Consider the following 19547-nt stretch of genomic DNA (forward strand, 5'->3'; position numbering starts at 1 on the left):
CAATCAACAGGTGATGAGCAATCGCATTGTGCATCACTTATTTTGTATATTCTTTTACGATTATTACTATTTTCCCTTCCTTTTCTGTCCTGTTAAACCATCTTTATCTCAACCCACAAGTTTTACATTTGGGATTTTTTTTTCTGATTCTCTCCCCCATGCCACTGGGGAGAGTGAGCAAAGGGCTGTGCGGTGTGTAGCTGCCTGGTGGGTTAAACCACAACAGCAGCCAAACTCCATTCCCTGCTTCAAGCCCTTGGTTTTATAGCAGAGGTTAAAAGGACCTGCAGTAGGCTATGGTCCATGCAAATACAACATCTATCCCATGTAGTTCATAATGCATGCTTAAGATTATTTGCAAGAAGGGGAGTTCTGTGTCTTATGACGAGCAAGCCTTGATTTAGTTAGCTTCTACCTCAGAGCTGACTGCCAGTGGTCTGCCCTCCATGCTTCCTGGTAGGTGAGGCAATGATGGCATGTAGCTCCTGTGACAGGAAGACATGATGACTCTCACAGGTACTGCTGGCCCAGCGAGTGCGTGAAGCTGCCCAGTATATGAAGTCAATAGAGCAATAAGCAAAGCATTTATAATAACAGTGCTCTACTGCTTCATGCTGTGTTCTTCTGTGGGCGCTCAGCAGGCCTTCTAACGCCACAGGCATGAGCAAGGCGGGTGACTAAACTCGGCACAGTCCTGAGTGGCTCTCCTGAGGCTAAGATGGCGGGGGGGGGTAGAAGTGGGGGGTCAAGATGGCGGGTGTGAAGGGGCGCCTCACCCTCCCCCCTCTTCCAGAGACTAAGGAAAGCAGGGCAGGAAAGCTTGTGGGGGCGTATTTAAAGCTTCCTTGGCAGCGCAAGCGAACAGAAACAGGCAACTGCGCCTTGAAGCTCTGCCTCCTCCCCTGCCGAGATGTAGCGCTTCGCCCCCTCCCCGCCCCCGTGGGACCGGCGTGCCGCCCCGTCCCCTCAGGCGGCTCCGGGGCGGGGCTAAGCGCTCGGGAAAGGGGAGGGCTCAGCCTAGATCGACGCGGCTCTTCCGTAAACACCAGCCGGCCCTTCCCCCGCCCTTCTTCCCCGGCAGGGCCCATTCAGCGCGGGGGAGTCCGCCGAAGCGTCTTCTCTTGTCTGCTCATATTTCTCTCCGCTTAGTGCTCGGGGCCGGGCGGGATGAGGCGACATGGACTGCTTCTACGGGGATAGGCGCAGGTTGACCCAAGTCCGCCGGGTTAACACGCCGTTGGCAGGCAGGAAAAGGTGACGCTCCCCCCCGCCACCGGCAGAGATGGACGCGCCCAAGGAAGACGCTAATAGTCCAGGCTGGGTGCATAAATCCGGGGGGGTTGTTTAAAGCCCCGGCCAGCGCCGCGCAGGAGGGCGAGCTGCTGCCGCCGCTGGGCTGCGGTGAGTGACCGGGGCGAGCCGCGTCGCCTGACGGCGGTACTGCATGGCACACGCCTGGGTGTCCGGGCACGTCGGGGCGATGAGCCGCGGGGTGAGTCCGGGTCAGAGCCGGCCCGGGGGCTGCTGCCCTCCCGTGGGGTGGCCGGGAGGTGGGACTCCCGCTGCAGCGGGGGGGTTTCGCAGCCCCCGCTCCGGGTCTGCAGCGCACCCCTTGCCCCGGGTTTCCTGGGCTGTCGCCGTCCGTCAGTGCCCGCCGGGTCGATCCGTCCCGATGGGCGCAACCGCGGGGGGTCCCCCCTGCAGCCCCGCTCCGGCAGAGCAAGGGCACCCCGGCTCCCTCCCCGGGGCCGGTGAGGCTGGGAAGCTTGGAGGCGGGCAGCGGGGTCGCCTTCCCTGGGGCTGGCAGGGAGACGCTTTCCCCTTCGTTTCTCCTTTTCCCTCCCCCTGGGCCCGTCCTTGGAAACGCTGTTTGTTTTGGTCGGCGAGTGCCAAACTCCTGCCTCTGGTAACTGTTACAAACATGGGGCCGGGGGAGGAGACGGGCGGCGAAACAGATGGAGGAGGAAGAGGAGGAGGAGCCGGCGGCCGCGGCGCTCCCCCCGCGGCCGGCTGAGGAGACCGGCGGGGGCGGGCAGGGCGGTCGCGGCCCCCCTCCCAGGGCGCCGGGCCCACTCGTGGGGTGAGGGCGGCTCCCGTGGCTCTCCCGCGCACAGGTCTGGGGCCGCGTTCTCGCCTTGCTCTTACGTATTTTTAAGCCTTCAGCAAGAGAAACCTAGGTAGAAAGGGAAGAGCTGCGGAACTAGAAAGCTAAAAGGGAGAAATGACGGCTGTAAGCTGTCAAAACCGAGGCATGAGGAGATTCCGTAACTCTTTAACAAAGGCTCTTTTCTGCTCCTGTGCCATGAGTGTGCTGGCAAAGGTGGAGTCGGTGGAAGGGAAACTCGAGCCCAAATGATATTCAGTCGGTGCCAGCTTGAAGATAGTAAGGATGCTAAGTCTGGTAGAATAAACCGAGTTAAGACAGTTATAGTGGAAAACATGACAGAGCTCTTAAAAAGTGTGCATGGATGGAGGGACTTCCTTGAACAAAGTAGGGCTGCAGAAAAACTTTTCTTGAAGATAGTATCTGAAGGACAAAAAAACACCAACCAGACTTTCCAAACTGTCTTTTTTTTTCCCCAGGTGCTTTAGAAAATAACTTCTAAAGGAAGCCTTCAGGAATAAAAAGCGTGCTTGTGTTCACTGAAACTAATCTGATCCTGTAATCTTGATCAGTTCTAAGTGAATGACTGGGTTGGGTGATGTGGTGACTGTATAAGAGCAAGATGCCTTTATGGTTCTACAGTGTTGTATTCATTGCATCTTTACTAAAAACAATAATCCCAAACTGTCTAAATAGCAGGAAAAATAATGAAAACTTAGTTCTTCCTTGTTAAATTAACTGGACTCCTGGGTTTTGTACATCTAAAGATATCTTTAGCTTGGTCTCCCTTTCACAGTTTATCCTTTAAAAAAATGTAAAATGGCACTGATAGAAAGAAAGCAAACTGTGTAATGAAGCCCACTGTGAGGGTATCCAACCTAATATAGAAGGAAACATCAGTTGTTTTTAATGCAGGAAGAGTAAAGCAGGTTGTAACCACAGGCTGACCCTTTAAAAGAATAGGTAGGATATTAAGCTGTGTATTAAAACAACAGCCTAATATGTAATACCTAATGAACAACTCAAAAAAAAAAAAAAATTTGTCTATTGAAGATGGTGAGCTACAAAGAGACCTTGGAAGGCTAAAGGGTTTCCTGAAATATTTTTGCTTGGGAATTATATTAATCTAAATTTAAAGTTACATGTGAACTTGGCCCTTAGTAATTTATGAGAAGCTCTATGCTGTCTACAAATGCATAAGGAAAAGCAGCTCTTCTAGTGTATCCTATAAAGAAAGGACTAAGTAACTCAGTTCTCTATTGTCATAACTAATTAGAAAACCCTTTTTTGGTTTGTACTTCCCTTTGATATGCTCAATGAATGTACTTTTCTCTAAGCTTTTTAGCTGTTGGGCAGCATATTTAAAAACTGTAGATGGCACATCCAGATTCTGCTTGTGTATTCATGTATATTTACTTTGATGTGCTTGCTGCATTGTTTATCTTTTAATCTTTGAATTCAGCAATAATGTTCTGAATTACTGAATACAGCTGTTCTTCCTTACCATTCCAATGGAGGCATCCTACTAGGAAATATCTTACTAGGCGTCTTACTAGGAAATCTATTTACTGTGGCAAAAACTGCAGTGTTCTTTCAGTGTGTCATCTCCTGTTGTGTTGTTGACACTTATTAAGTCTTCTGAAGCACTCCACTGGCAGCTCTGCTATCTGTATGTGTGTATGTATTGTAGGAACAGGTATGGTCTCAGTATATCAAAATATGTCATGGGTCTCTGAAATGCAAGTATTTGTTGCCAAAAGATCCTTTATATGTAAAGACTTAATGTATATAGAATTTTAATTTCTGCCTTAAGGATTTGGTCTTCTTGGGAATCAAGACTGGGGTAGAAAATGGCAATGCTGACTTGCCTCCATGGCTGGTTTAGTACATGCTGCCAGGGCCACCTTGCAAATTTGAATATTCAAATATTCACAAATTTGAATATTTACTAGAATTATGATAACTGACAGTTAAGAGGAAGTTCTTGAAATGATGATTTATAAATTGTGTGAGAATTCTGTGTTCTTTAATGGTCACTTAATTTCTTCCCCATGTTTAACACCTAGACTGAAGCAGTAGAAGTGCTTATATTAGGCGAGTGATTTACGAGACCTTTTGGGCCAGTACACTGCCAACAACATCAGTCAATTCTTCCGATGGACCACATGCAACATTAACCTTTTGAAGGTTAGTTATTTTTATATAAATAAAGGTGTTTTATACATGATTAAAGCCTGGAAACAGTGTTCTGATGCTGATCCAGAAATGGCAGTAGCAGAGTAATATAAGCTTTGCGGGCCCTGTAGGGTTACTATATTTAAGTGAGCGGTTCCACATCAAGAACCGGGAGTGTGTTCTACAGGTAGGTAGGTTACCTGTCACAACTAGCTTAGAGCTAGTGATAGCTTTGAGATCTGTAACATGGATCTTAATCGAAGAAATAGTTTTAGTCTCTTGTGTAACATTAATTGGTGATTCATTTCTAGTTGTAACTTAGGCAAATGCAATTTCCAAGTAAAAAATATCTCAGCCTTTTGGTTTTCTAGGTATTCTTGCAACTGTCACTCTTGTTTAGTCAATACCATTTTAAATATCTACTTGTTTTCAGTTGCTTTCTAGAAGTAATAGAGTTGTTGCTCTAATAAATGTTATGATGTTAAGGATCAGAAATAATGCTGTAAGTTTTTAACCCACGACCTCTATATCTTGAGCAAAGGTTTTTTTTTTACTGGCTTCTCCAGTAAGGTAATAAACTGTCAGCTGTGTTCTTGCTGATGTGAATAATTGTTTTCGCAAAAACCAGCATAAAACATTACATAAGGCACTCAAATGCATCCTCTTTCCTCTTGGAAGAGGAGGAGTAGTAAACATACACTTAACAAATGTTAATCATCTCAATTAACAGGGAAGTACTCATCAGTTAATACCTCATGAAGTTGTAAAGGGCTATTCAGGATGAGCTGGTATCCAAAAACATAAAATGCTCTAAGCTGTAACTAGGTGCCAGCGTAAAGAAATCTTCATTCATACTCCCTTTTGTCTATCTCTTGACATAACAATAAGTGGATTCACATAAGTACACACAAAGATCATCCTTTTGCTGCCAAAAGTGGCTTTTTCCAAGTTCAAGAGTTGCAAAGTGTGGTATTCCTTGCCTGCTGAAGTTGATGCAATTTAATAACAAATGAAGTCATGCTACTTAAATTTGCTGATGGAAAGCTATGTCTGTTCATAAAGCTTGCTACAGAATGCTTCACGGCCATAACCAAAATTGGACAGCTAGTTTTGGTATCTGGGCCAAATTCCTTTGGTAGTATTTATGGCTGACTTCCAGTTTCTCATTTTAATATGATTATGAACATATTTTTTACTTCCTGTCATACAGCTGTTAATCATCTCTATCTCACTATGCAGCTGTCCAAATTCTCTGCAGTTGCAGATTATCTGCCTGGGAGGCAGTTTCTTTATGTAGACAGAAGCACTATGAAGCATGACACTTCTCAGTGTTGCTTGTCATGTGTGCTGAATGTAATGTTAGAGGCTCAGAGTTACCATTTGGCTTAAAACAGAAAACCCATCCACCGTCACTCCTAGGAGGAGTATTTTTTGGGTCTATGCCATTGTTGATCTGACTTTGAGCAAAGACCCACCTAAAGCAGCAAGCCAGACTTCTAGCTACGCCCTGTCAGAGATGTAGTATTCTGAATTATTTGCCTGTTCTCCCCCAGCAACTTCTGTGTTTGCATCAGAGTTGTTAACTTGGTGTAGTCCGTTTGTGGAAGGAAGCTAATTGCTAAACAGCACTTGTTGGTGAAGTCAGGTGGGGGATGGTAACATCATGAGATGCCTTTAGGGGTGTTAAACTTCCAAAATTCTGATAACAAGCAACTTCAGGGGTTACTGCGGGTAGCTTTTTAGTTTTTAAATATAACCAATTTACAGACTGTTTCTAATATAACCATTAAGGTATGAAACAGGCAAAGGTACAAAACTTTCTTGTAGAGCAGGTGTAGTTTGTTAACGAGTATATGATTTTGCATGTCCAGCCAGATGCTTTCTTAACACCCTTTTAAAAAAGGCAACGACTTGTTCTTCATTCACAATATAATATAATGATCAGTATCTGACTCTTGAGAAACAAAGTAAATAAGTGCTGTTTTTATGGGAAGTGTATTTGTCTTTCCAGGTCTTGTTTACTGTAGTAGCTAAAGTGAATCAGAATGCCTCTCAGTGAGGACCAGAACAGTGATTCAGATTCTTCACGCCTCTCTGAAAGCACAGCTTCTTCTAGTGACACTGAATATTCAAGACAGAGCTTTAACAGTGATTCTTCAAGCAAACCCAGTTCCCCAGCGTGTAAGCCTATTTCAACCTTACCTGCATTGTGCATAGACAGATAAGGCTAACTTATCTCATTTCTCTTTGCTGTCATGGGTAGAACCTGGGATTCTGAATCTCTGTTTAAGAGTATTAAGAGAAAGGCATGGCTTTCTCTCTGCTGTGAAGCAGTGAATCTTCTTGTGTGTGGAACACCACCAGCAGCTGTATCCCTGGGGGTCTGCCTGTGCACTCCTTCCCTTCAGAAAGTGTAAGAAAAGTGTGTCACCATGGACATCTTAATCTTGAGCTAATCTTGATGTCGGTAGCAGTCTCCCATTTGACCAGATGTGGCTTTGTGCAAAGGGTGGGTTTCTTCCGTTTGCTCCGTACACTTAAAAATTAAATCTGTAACCTACAGATTTATTTATAATATTACATCAAGTTACATGAAATTAACCTCAAATTCACATTTGTTATTTTGTAGATGTTAGGATCAAACAGAAAACACACACTTGCATGAGGAATGTATTTTGAGTAATGATAAATAAAGCCTTCATTAAGATGTGCTTCATGTTTGTGTCTGTAAGCATTCTACAGCAATGCATACTTTTTAGCATCTATGTAAGTGAAGTCTTGCATTAAAACAAATTTGTTAGTGGGGCTGCAGTTGCAGCTGGCTCTTTGTCTGTCTTTGTTACCAGTCTTAAGGCTTAATTCCAAATAAATACTACATTAAATCACAGAATTTGGGGTTTTAGAAATTTTGGGAATTTACCCTTGCTTTTGAATGTAGAGTTTCTATTAGGTTGTTAATTCTTATTTGTAAAAAAGGGAGTGTAACTTATGATGCATCTGCTATGGAACGTAAGTGGGAGGTTCGCAAGTCAGTAACTTGAGAAGCTTCTGTACAGGCATTAAAACCACAATATAGCCATTATGTGCTCAGAATTGTAATGGATGTCTGGTATCTGTTATTGCCCATGCTTTTGGTTGGGTAGATTTTACAGAACAGTCAATAGGAAATCTGTGGAATGGAAGATCCTATTTTAAAGGGGGAAAAAACCCAACCATGGTTAAGATGCAGAAGTATGAAATTGCCCTTCAAAATATTATGAGGCTTGTGTGGTATTACCCACATGCACACCCCTGATAAGCTGGGAGTTTCCTGAGTTAGTGTTTTAAGAAGATATTAAGATCTGGTTATCCTAGGTTGATTCTTCTAGAGTACTAGAGTCAAACTAGCAAGCAGTAGAATTTCTAAATTTTAATATTCCCAATTGCACTCATCAGCTATAGACATTTGGCTTGAATTGGTCTTGTTTGTTCCAGCAGCAAGCCCTCCCAAGATTATTACATTTGATGAACTGATGGCAGCTGCAAGAAATCTGACAGACTTGACTCTAGCTCATGAAATTGCTGTAAATGCAAATTTTTGCATAAAAGATGAAGACTTCCCACGGAATAGGTAAGAGCCTGAATTTTACAAAAAGTAGCACTGGAGTTAGGAAGAGAGGAGAAATGAATGGAGCAGCAAATTAAAAAACCCAAACAAACAAAAAACCCCAACACCCATCCCCCCCATCCTACCCCCCACCCCCAGAAAAAAAGAAGCAAAACCCCCCAAACCAAAGCATCTTGGAATGCTACAGACTTTTATCCTGCACCTCCAGGAGTCACTGTCAAAGCTTTTGTGCTTCAAACAAGTGTTGCAGTCCAGCTGAGCTGATATGCTGTCTTGGAGCATATTGTTCTTTCTTAAATGTCTTGTGGAAGATAAAAGGCTAATGCCATATGAATGCCCATGGTGAACATAGTTTTAATATTAACTGCAGAAGAGATGCAGAAATACCTGGAGATCCAGAGGAAGTGAGAAGTAACTTCCCTAATGTGGGTAGCTAAAAATATTCTTGCTTACAGACATGCCTAATCTAAAAATGACCCTGGTCTTTACTTTGAGTAAACTTATGTAAAAAACACGGGTTTTTAATTGTGCAAGTCCCTGAACTGACAATTGGTTATGTGACGGAGAATAGTTTTTGAGAAAGCTTAATATGTAACATACTGGGGTAGGACAATAAATACAAATTTGATAAGGGGGGGAAAAAAAAAGGTAATATCTCTCTACCTACATCTGAATTGCCAGCACCACTAGGTGTTTTGGGAAAGACTTGTCAGTCTCGACTGTGTTTTGGGAGCTGATGACCCACAGCCCAAGAAAGATGTGGTTGCAGGGCACAGTAGCTGGTGAGGTGTTGTATGTTTCCCAACAAGTGATTAGGCTAATCTACAACACTTACACCAAGGATGAAAGCTAGCTGGGAATCTTTTGTGTATCTAATTGACTTATTCCACAGCTTTGCAGGCACAGTGAAACAAATTGTACACAAGGCGTTTTGGGATCATTTGGAATCGGAACTGAACGAAGATCCTCCGGAATATGAACATGCTATCAAGCTGTTTGAGGAAATAAAGGAGGTAACGTTCCTCTGCCCCAGTATTGTTTTGTCAGCTTAGGTCTGAGACCCTCTAACTTCACTGAAGGGTCTGCTAACTCAGTCAAGCCAACAGCTTCAGGTTCTTTCTATTAAGATTAAACCATGATTATTCAGAACTGCAATAGGCATCTATTTATAGTATGCTTACATTAACCACAAATATGGCCACACATGCCCAGTGGCATGTCCACCTGGCTTTCATTGCATGATGGTTAGTTGCAAGTCAGTTCTTTTCTCAGAGCTCCACACCTCTACTAGTGTCTTTACAGCAACATACCATGAGCTTAGGAGTATAAACATGACTGCACCTGCCCAAATAGACTTTATGGGAGCATACAAACCTTCAATCCTGGCACAATATTAAGTTTTTCAAAATTGTGAGTTAGTAAATGTTTGTTTTGCAGGGCAGCCTCCCCGTTTTTGAGAGAGTCTTATTGTTGATGTGCTTTCTGGTTTACTGGCTTTGAGCATTTTTGAAGAACTGTACTGTGATTCTTTTAACAGTCCTTTTTTCCTGCTACCTTAGATAATGTTCAGTCTTACTGTGTCTTATTATAGTGGGTCAGCTAAATACACTTGACACGTTAATATTAAGATTTTACTTTGTGTTTACTAGGTGAATAGTTTCTATTGATAAGCCTTTCCTTTTTTTTCCCCCCCCCTACTTTAGATTCTTCTTTCCTTCCTGACTCCTGGAGCAAACAGGATTCAGAATCAAATCTGTGAAGTTCTAGATACAGATCTTATACGACAGCAGGCAGAACATAACGCTGTTGATATTCATGGGCTAGCTAACTATATCATCAACACTATGGGAAAGTTATGTGCTCCAATAAGAGATAACGATATAAAACAGTTAAAAGCAACTGACAACATTGTAGAATTACTGAGGTTGGTATTTGTGGTGGGTTGAGGTTTTTTTGTTTGTTTTTGTTTGTTTGTTTAGGAAAAACCTTGTCTCTGAAAGAGTACTGGGCAGTGGGAGAGTGGGGTAAAGTCTTTAAAAAGAAGTCTTAAATTGTGTCAGTTTGTGTAACACCTGTGTTCAAATCATAGAAAATTATTTTTATACAGAAGCATTAAAGGGGAGGAGCTATGATACACTGTAACCAGAATGCTATGGGTAGAATGCCTAGATCAAATGCTAACAGCTCTGAATATCTAAGCCACTGAACAACAAAAAAACAGTCTTGCAATAATCTGTGTTTTGGAGACTGATTTTTCAATCTTGTTAATCCTTACAAAATTTAAGCAGCATATTTGTACTGTTCCTTCTTGAACTGTTTATTGCATGCTTCCTCTAGGAGGCCAAACTTTGGATTTAAAATTTCTTTAGTAAAGATCATCTTACTTGAGTAAAACACTTGCATAGAAGTGCAGCAACCAGTTTACTGCTCCTTAGGTGCACTGAAATATGAAGAGTAAATGGTAGTTGTTCTACTGTTTTATTGCAACTTGGATCATACACAGGGACCAAAGCAACTGGGACAGAAGGATTGTTTCTCTTGGTGCAATTAGAGTGACTACAAAGTTAAAATCTGCTTATTTAGGCTGAAATGTACCAATCAACATAGCTATTGAAAACCCTTCTCTTCCTGTTACAAGGTTGTAGCACTTAGTGATGTTTGCCCTGTTCTCTGTAATTTATGCCAAGCCGTATATACAATACTCCTTCAAGTCTCCTGGAAGATAGGTAGCGTCTGTTACAGTGAAATAACAATGAAGGAGTTTACTTCTCCCAAATTGAAATTAAAGTACTAATGTAGGTGTACTTCACACGTGGTGGTTAAAATCAATAGACTATTGCAACTGTCAAATTTTAAACTCCTCCTTTCAGACAAATATTCCGTGTTTTGGACCTGATGAAAATGGATATGGCTAATTACACAATTCAAAACCTCAGGCCATACCTTCAGCGTCACTTGGTGGACTATGAAAGAACAAAATTCCAGGAAATTCTTGAAGAAACACCAAGTAGGTATCATGCTATGTTTAATTTAAACCTTTCTTTAAAAAGCAGACTCTTTAAAGACATGCTATAAAACCTACCAATTGCAGTTAATTTGGAGGAAAACTTCTGTTACTTGCCTGAATCTACCTAATGCAAAAATTCTTTGACAAGCAAGCTACCAAGTGGCAATTGCTTAACTTGCTATAAAGTATGTTTATCTGTAATCTGGGGTGCTTTCAGGCAAACTTTTATTTGCTAAATTGGTTGGTATCTGAAAAACAAACAAACGATGGCTCTTACTGTGTGGAGGCAGAAGCCCTACATACTGAAAGATGACATTTCATCTCTTTTGCATGCAATAAGTCTGAAGTAAACATGTAAAACCAGTTAGTGCCAGTTAGTGTGCCTGAAAGTTGGAAGGGACAGGATAAATTTTTTTTTTTTAAATCAACAAAAGGCAGGCTCTGAGGAAGACTTTGTAGGTGATACAAAGTGAACTTGATCCACTATTACAGGTTTTGTGTAATGTGTCTAAACAGTCTTCAGGAAAACATATTTCCAAGAAGAAAAAGTAAACTTAACATCTGGAGTGGGGGCTTCTGAAATGGGAACCTTGAGCCACTGATATGGCCCGCTATGTTTATATATGCAGCCTGTGAAAGAACTCTTTAAAAGCATTTCATTTGCTGTTAATACAGTTTATCTCCCTTCATCTCTACTTTCCAGTCCTGTGCCCCAGCTATTAAGTGAACTTCCTGAAAGGGGGAAGAAATAAGAAATGCTTTGAGAACTCGGATGCTTTTTTTTAACCCAGAAATTTTGGCTGAAGTCTAACCACTTTTGTTGGGTTTGTACAAGCTAGCTAGAATATTAAGGTGAACAGTGATCAGTGGAAAAAGTGAGGGAGAATTTGTGTGTGTAAAGACTCAGCTGTCCACTGTTCATTTAGTTGTCAGAAGTTCAATACTCTTCTTAATGTGTACAACTCTTTTTCTCAAGCTAGTGCTTATTTTGATGAAAGCATATAGTAAATCTGTGCTGACTTGCGATGCTTAGGTGCCCTGGACCTCACAACAGAATGGATAAAGGAATCAATAGAAGATGAATTGTCGTCTATTTCTGATGAATCTTTATCATCCCCTGGTGCTGATAGTAGTTCTAAACCAATTATTAGTCCTACACTGGTGCTAAACAACGGCTACTTGAAACTCTTACAATGGGATTATTGCAAAACAATTCCAGAGGTAAGAAGTGTGTTTCAATGTCTTCAGATTTCTAGCTGTATGACAACATCGGTGTAGTACAATAATCCCGCTCTTGGTGACGATAGGTGAAACATTCTCTTGCACCTCTTAAATTTGTGCAGAGTAGATTTGGAATTTGGAGAGTGTATGTTAGTCTAGTTTCTGAAATACAAGATGGGCAATTCAACAAGTAGAAAAGAACAATGTAAAGGTTTTCCCTCTCTCGAATCATAGCTCACCAGCTCCACCCTAAGAGCAGTCCTGGCCATAGTCAAAGGCTGGGCCTTGTACTGACACTCCTTGGCTTTCTGTATCTTTGAGAGAACCAACTATAGCACCCTGTTTTCCTAACAGCAGCAGGAATTGGTGGATTCACTCTTGCTTTAGAATAGAATTGGTAAAAACCTGAAGCCCTCTAAAGTAGATATTTGCCCTTTCTCAGTGCATATAAATTATTGCTTCAGGAATCAGTGTTTAGTTTTTCCTTCCAGCTCCTGATTACTGACCTCTGCAGCTTTCCGTAAAGCCAGTTTGAAACTGGCCATCAGTCAGGGCTGAAATCAGCATCTGCAGTGAATGCCTTAGCTATGCTTAGGGTAGCCTGGCAGAGAATGTGCTAAATACATGGGGATGCTCTTAGTGTTCTTGGTCAGTGGACGGAAGGGAAACCACCTTATCCTTACCTTCCTTTGAATGGTTTTGAATAAGAGCTACACACAAGTATCTTCTGGTGGATCTAGTTTGTCAGACTATGAAATTACTTCCGAACAATTGGATATTAATGCTCCTGTGCTGCTCAGTGGAGGGATTTGGTTAGGATGAACTCTTTCTAACCTAAAACAAGTCACTCTAGCTACATCTTGTTTGGGAATCACATTCTTGGTATGTTCAACTGGCTTTTTGCCTGTAGCAGGTGATGCACTTGCAGAACGTGCTCTGGTGGTTGAACTGGTGGTTGTCATGCATAGTTGTTCATCACTGTCCACCAGTTACAGATTGTGGCCTTTTTAAAAGGACAGCTGAATCCAGAGGACTATTCTGTCTGTAATCTTGATCACTACAATGTGCTCTGGATCCCTTGAGCATTCTACATCATGGGCTGAATTGTGGGTCACAGTTTGCTGTCAGCAGTGACGAGGAATAAGATGCAGTGTCCTCAGCTTCCTCTGTACTGGAGGCATTACCTTTCTTCCCACCACAGGCTTACTTCTGGTACTTGTATATAATGCCACTGTGCAATACTACATATTCAGGGTATTTCAGCTGCTGTCTCTTCTGGCTTTGCATATTTGTGATTAAAAATATCAATGCTTTGTGACTACATCCTGTATCTGTCCTTTTTCCTGCCTCTCCTCCTCTGTATTCCTAAATTAGTATTATTGTTTTGATTCTAGACTCTAATAACAGATGAAGCTCGTCTTCAGGAGTTGAGAGAAAAGCTCAATCAATTAAAAATCATAGCTTGTGTTTGTCTCATAACAAACAATACGGTGGGTGCAGCAATTGTAGATGTGCCTGATTTTGCTGACCAACTGAAAAGGATCTCTGTTCCTCTTCTTGAAGGCATGAACAAGAAGTAAGGCCTTGTTTTTATCACTCTTCTGTTTTTTGGTTTTGTTTGGGTTTTTTAAACAGGAAATACCAGGTGGATCTGAAAACCCTTGGAAACAATTAAAATGTCATAGCCAGTGCTTGTTAATAATAGGAAGAGATAAAATTTTAATGATCTATATCTACAGTCCCCCTTTACAGTATAAGTCCACTGTATGTTAGGCACGCGTTTTCAAAGTTATATTTTTATGAAATCTTAATCTTGATGTTTGTCTGCAGAATTTGGAGCCTGGTACTAAAGTTTATTCATACACTCCTAATACTTGGGAGACTGGTATTATGTTCACTAAATTGTCTTGCCAGTTGCTTCAGACTTCTTGTAGGTAGTTTAAGCTATTTGCCTATTTCTGCTGCCACTGGCACTACGAGCAAGTCCAATGTGATCTGAAAGAGTGTCTTATAGTTTTTCACTCTGCTTTTTTCTCATTAAATGCTCTGCATATGGCCCAGGAGAACACCGAAGTGTAAGGGCAAATGAACTGGTGTTACTGCTGCACACTTGGAATTATTTTTCCTGTTTGAATCACAATTTGGTCCTTATTTTATTTTCCACGTGGAGATTTGTCCTGTATCTGTAGATGTACATAGATTGCAAAAGCAAAAGATAACTTTTCTAAGTTCTCTCATTGCAGAGAGCAGGTTGAAAATAAAAGGGAACGGAGACAAGTGAGGTCACCTTACAATCTATGCTGCAGAAACTGCAAAAGTTAATGCTTTTCCATTTCTTTCTTCCAGAACTTTTGATTTGAAGGAAGCTCTGAATGCTATTGGTGTCCAGATTTGCAGCAAAGTGAACAGGTCTCTAACTGAAAGAGGTCTTCCCGCTCTTAATGAAGAAATGCAGAGTAATTTAATGGGTCAAGTTGCTCACATTGTTGAAGAGAATAATCCCGTCAGTTCCTTGATTGGTTAGTAAGATAATACGTAACTGTCTTATTGCATGTGTCTCTTTATAAGCTTACTTCCAGCAAGCTTAATCATCTGTCTCATTTTTTCAAAGCACTCTCTTACTGCAATAAAATAGTGGGTCAACTAAGAGTAAGGAAATGTTTACCTATAGGTGGTGTTCTTGGTATGCTGCAGAGCATGGTTAGTTGCAGCTAGAAGTAATTTTAAAAGCCTGTACAGACAAGCCTAGAGGTGCTATGCTAGTATTTTGGAGAAAAAATTTAGAAAAATGAGTGCTATTCAGTCTCCCTTCTGGCAGTTGTGGGTTTAAATTTACTGGGTTTTTACTTTCAGTCTACTTCATATTAGGTAATGTAACTTGGTGCAGCAGGTTTGTGCTGTGTCCACCTTGCAGGAGCCATCTTTAAAAAGCTTTCGGTATTGTTACCCACTGCAGCACGGGCTTGGGAAAGAGTTGTTACCTATACTGTTGGATTTTTTGCGGTGCTGATGTGCAGGGTGCTTACAAAGCGAGTATGGCTTCATCTTGGATTTACACTTGTTCTGAGCATGCTTTATATCCTATTTCAGACAAACGAATCCAGTTCTTCATGAGAAGCTTGCTTGCTCTTCCGGGTTTTCAGAAGTGCATGCCTACTATGCCAGGAGGCCTTTCTGTGATTCAGACAGAGATGGAGTTTATTGGATCTCAGTATGCGAGCATTGTAAACTTTAATAAGCAAGTGTATGGACCATTCTATGCAAACATACTTAGAAAACTGCTTTTTCCCGAGACACCAGTGGGGAAAGCAGAAACAGAAACACCTACCAATTAAAAAATACTACCTATTTCTGTACCCCCTTTTTTACCTTCCAAGACAGTGATCTGACTTCCCCACTTCGAAGAGCCCACTCCAGTGACTATTAATAAGGGAGATCTTGTAAAATGTATGCAGAGAGTTTCTGAAATTCACTGGGAAGAAATTAATTTCAAGGACGTATATTTTAATAGACTAATCTTGTTTAATGGATTGTGTCACTTGTAATAGCTAGTGAATCATTAGTTTTCAAGGCAAGCATTTATTTTGATTTGCAGTGGGAAAGAGTACTTACTGTTTTGCCACTATTAAAAAATGTTATTTTCAACTTAAATGTATTTACATATAGCAATGCAATTATGAAATGACAAAACAATTTTAGATAAAATGTACTCCGCTTACATTGTATTTTTGTAGAGCAACATCCAATAAAACAATTATGTTTCTGAAGACTTTGAAGCAAAAAAAGTATAGCATAACTGCTTTGTAACCAAAACCAGGTTCATACTAGGCCAAATTCTGGTACTCCTGCAAGTACTGGAACCAGAACTTGGCTTCTGTTACATTAAGGAATGCCAGTATTATAAGCTGTTTGGAGTATAGCAGTTATGGAAGGAGTGTTCACCACCTAAAGTAAGAATCATTCAGAACTTCTCAACTGCAACTGAGATGAATGATAAACACCTAAGAAACATGATTTTTTTTGGGGGGGGGGGGGAGGGGGGGTTGGAGTAAATTTGTGTATATAATGTTTATAAGCATTTTGTTTATCCAGTGGAGGTCATACAGATATTAAATCTAATCTCTAATACGTGTATGTACTGATCTTTGATCTTAATGGGTATTAAGTACTTTTAAGTGAGGTCTTTCTGACCTTTATTCCCAAAAGCACTTGAGAGTGACCTTACAGAGTACCACAGAGCAACTTTCCCTTCTGTATGCTGTTGGATGAGGGCATAAGCTTTTCAAAACATATTTTTCGGTCCATAAACAAGAACCCAAATGATGAGTCATTCTCGAAAATGTGATTAGATTCACTTTCATTGAGTCTGTGAGAAATGTTGCTGTTTTCGTCAAATTCCTTTGGAATAGACCCCAATACTTAGTTCCCATTTAAGGCATCAGGAATCTTGCATACAGAAAATGAAGAGGCCTGAAACTGAGAAGTGTGGAAGGAAACTTTTGTAGGTTTATACAGGCTTTTATTTTGAATATTTCAGATTACTGGGAATAGATACTGCTGGAATATGTAATATAAACATGTTCTTGTCTATGAAATTGAATCATAATTTACTTGAAAATGTTCTTTTAATATATTACCATATAATAGTCCTTTTAAAATGACATATATAAAAACTTCATGTGGTACATATTATATAGCTTGTTTTTAATATTTTATATTGCAGTCTATTTTTATGAAGAGACAAAAAATTGCCCGTAAAAGCTTAGTGTCACACAAATTGTGTACGTACATTACTATGTCTACCATAAAGGTCTAAAAAAACTGGGCATTATTAGCACTGTGGTTTTGTAGTCCATTTTTACAGAATTGTGTACCCTTTTTAGTAAGGGAAATGACTTTCAGTCAGTCGTTCCTCAGTGTCCAAGGACTTTGGCCACATGTACATGGTAAGAAAAACTTTCTTCAGGATGCCTTTTTGGAAAATAAATTCTTCTACAAGGGATAGAGCAGAAGTGTACTAACAACATTGCACAAAATAAAGATGAATGCATATTTGTAAAGGGAACTATTTTCTGAAGCCTGAAAAACCTGAAAGAAAGGAACTCTTGAAATATAGTAATTGTGCCACTAGGTAAAACAGTCTTTCTCAGATGAATATGAAATTTTGATATGCAAGTCAAAATCATCAAGAGCATGCATTTCAAAAGTAATTATGGGGAGTTAGTTTAACTTTAGAAATACCTAAACTATTTTGAGTTTCAGCCAAAAGAGGATTTTATGAACATTTGAAGATGATTTATAACATGATTATGAACTTTTTATCATAATACTTTATATGCATTCTATTGTAAAAAATATCAAACTATAGATCTTTAATGTACTGGGAAAACTGTCATACTAGTTTTCACCTGTAAATACTCAAAAAATGAGCATTCATTGGGGTTTTTTGGTGATTAAGGTGACTTGCAAAGGGCATTTTATAGCATGACCTCTGTTTCAAGTGATCGTTTAATGTATGATAATTTTTACTTAATGTTTCAAACATGGACATTGCATCTGTTTAATGTCATGTGTGCATGCTGTTTATGCTACCATGGCTGAAACGCACTTGCCTCTACTCTGAAGTTGTCCTTGTGAAAGAAGATGCTATTCTGTAGCAGCTTGCTTTGTCAAAATACAACTATTTGAGGTTTTGTATGTATTAAATTGTTTGTGATACCACTGGTGGTGAAAAGTCATTTATGCAAACTCTCTTAAATGTAATGGATTGTTAAATGCCGAAGATAAATGACTGCGCTAATAACACGTTGTGACTTCCTTCTTTTTCTGCAACTTCTCAGTTGCAGCTGGAGTGTAGAGTAGTGATTTTAATCTAGCTGCACAAGTAACATTCAGAACAGCCACTTGCTTAAATCTGACTTCTTGGAAGAAGGTGGCATTGGGTTTGTGTGGCAAGGTTTTGGTAATGGTGGGGCTCCAGCTTCTGTGAGAAGCTGCTAGAAGCTTTTCCCCATGTCTGACAGAGCCAGATGGAGCGACTGCTGGCCAAGGCCAAGCCCATCAGACCTCTGGGATAACATATTCAGGAAGGGGGAAAAAATTTGCCGTGTAACAGCAGTCAGAAGAGAGGAGTGAGAATGCAAGAGAGGAACAGCGCTGCAGACACCATAGTCAGTGAAGGAGGAGGGGGAGGATGTGTTCCAGGCACCAGAGCAGAGATTCTGTGCCACTGTGGAATCCATCCAACCACTTCTTGTCTACCGTGAAGACAGTGGTGAGGCAGGCTGTCCCCCTTCATGTGCTGAGAATATGCTGAAAACATCATGTTTCTTGAAGTTCTAGTATTTCTAAAATGATTGCTGCTCATTCGTGGCTGGATTTTGATCTTTTCTAATCCCTCATTTTTTTTTAAACCCCTCTGAATAATTTACAGTAGCCCCAAGGCAAAGTTATACTAAAGAATACCTGAAACCACACAGTGCTGAATTTTCCAATCTGTAAAATCAGAAAAAAACTGCTCCTAATAAACTTTTTTTTTTGTTAGTTATGTAGTAGAAACACGTTTTGGAGTAAACCTGCAGCTGAAAGCTTGTGCTGTCTGACAGAGCTTAGGTTTCCTGTAAATAATAATAAAAACAAAAAAAAGGGAGGGGCAAGGAACCAACTCTAATAGGTGTTTGGTTTAGGAAGGCAAGAAGGAACTTAATCCCTTAACTCCCACTTTTAATTTATTATAGTTTCCTATAAGTAATCATGATTTCTGATGACATCCTAACTACAGCTACCAGACCAGGTTGCAGGGTGCTTGGTGAGCATGGCGATAGATGGAAGGCCATGCAGGATGATGTAGGACTGCCATGTATTATACGAACTCTCCAGGCTGACTGCTTCAGGCAGGAAACTGAATGGAAGTAGTCTGAAATGTTGCTACTCTCATGTTTAACCTGGGCCTGCATGTCCAGGGTGGGTGGAGCCCAGACCAAACCAGGTTCATTCTTGCAGAATCTTAGCCAGAGCAGCCGTGTGTGTTAAGTATTGTCTTCACATTCTGCTTTTAAACATACTTAGTAATTATTGTATGTGAACTGGCAAAAGCTTACTGCCACAGAAATTTGCAAAGATCTCTAATGTTTCTTGTTTAATCTTAAAATTGGGGAAGATGACTGAAGATTTGACTGGGACTTTGGTGTCTCTATATCACCAACACAAAAAAACCAGTTTGTAGGTGATCCAGCTACAGCATTAAACAGCATTCTGGAAAAAGACAATAATACTAAAAGTGTATGCACCACCTTTTACATGCTAAAAGTTGTAAAAAATCGAGTTTGTAGCCAAATTGCTGTGTGCCCTCCTCACTCTCCTCTGCCTGCCTGCTCCCGGGCCCTCGGCTGCCGGCGTTGGAGGGCTGGTAAGGAGGCCGGCAGGGCCAGGTT

The 19547-nt window shown here is 40.8% G+C and overlaps 1 protein-coding gene across 8 annotated transcripts; it reads left to right on the forward strand.

Annotated features, from left to right (window-relative positions):
* The first annotated feature begins 1148 nt into the window (after window positions 1-1148).
* Window positions 1149-17835, forward strand: TCP11L2 (t-complex 11 like 2). 8 transcript variants are annotated; one of them, XM_075075548.1, is made up of 12 exons: window positions 1333-1401; window positions 4171-4291; window positions 6291-6460; window positions 6543-6788; window positions 7757-7889; window positions 8779-8899; window positions 9590-9810; window positions 10757-10893; window positions 11927-12114; window positions 13509-13690; window positions 14461-14633; window positions 15205-17835. In XM_075075548.1, exons 4-12 carry the CDS (start codon window positions 6770-6772, stop codon window positions 15447-15449), a joined length of 1419 nt encoding a protein of 472 aa, XP_074931649.1. In that variant the 5' UTR covers window positions 1333-1401; window positions 4171-4291; window positions 6291-6460; window positions 6543-6769; the 3' UTR covers window positions 15450-17835. The 8 variants fall into 8 exon arrangements, with proteins under 8 accessions (XP_074931606.1, XP_074931621.1, XP_074931625.1 ...); XM_075075505.1 differs by lacking the exon at window positions 6543-6788 and having other exon boundaries at window positions 1149-1401; window positions 7754-7889; XM_075075520.1 differs by lacking the exon at window positions 6543-6788 and having other exon boundaries at window positions 1285-1401.
* Window positions 17836-19547: the final 1712 nt, after the last annotated feature.

Source organism: Phalacrocorax aristotelis, chromosome 1, assembly GCF_949628215.1.
Source record: "Phalacrocorax aristotelis chromosome 1, bGulAri2.1, whole genome shotgun sequence".
NCBI lineage: Eukaryota > Metazoa > Chordata > Aves > Suliformes > Phalacrocoracidae > Phalacrocorax > Phalacrocorax aristotelis.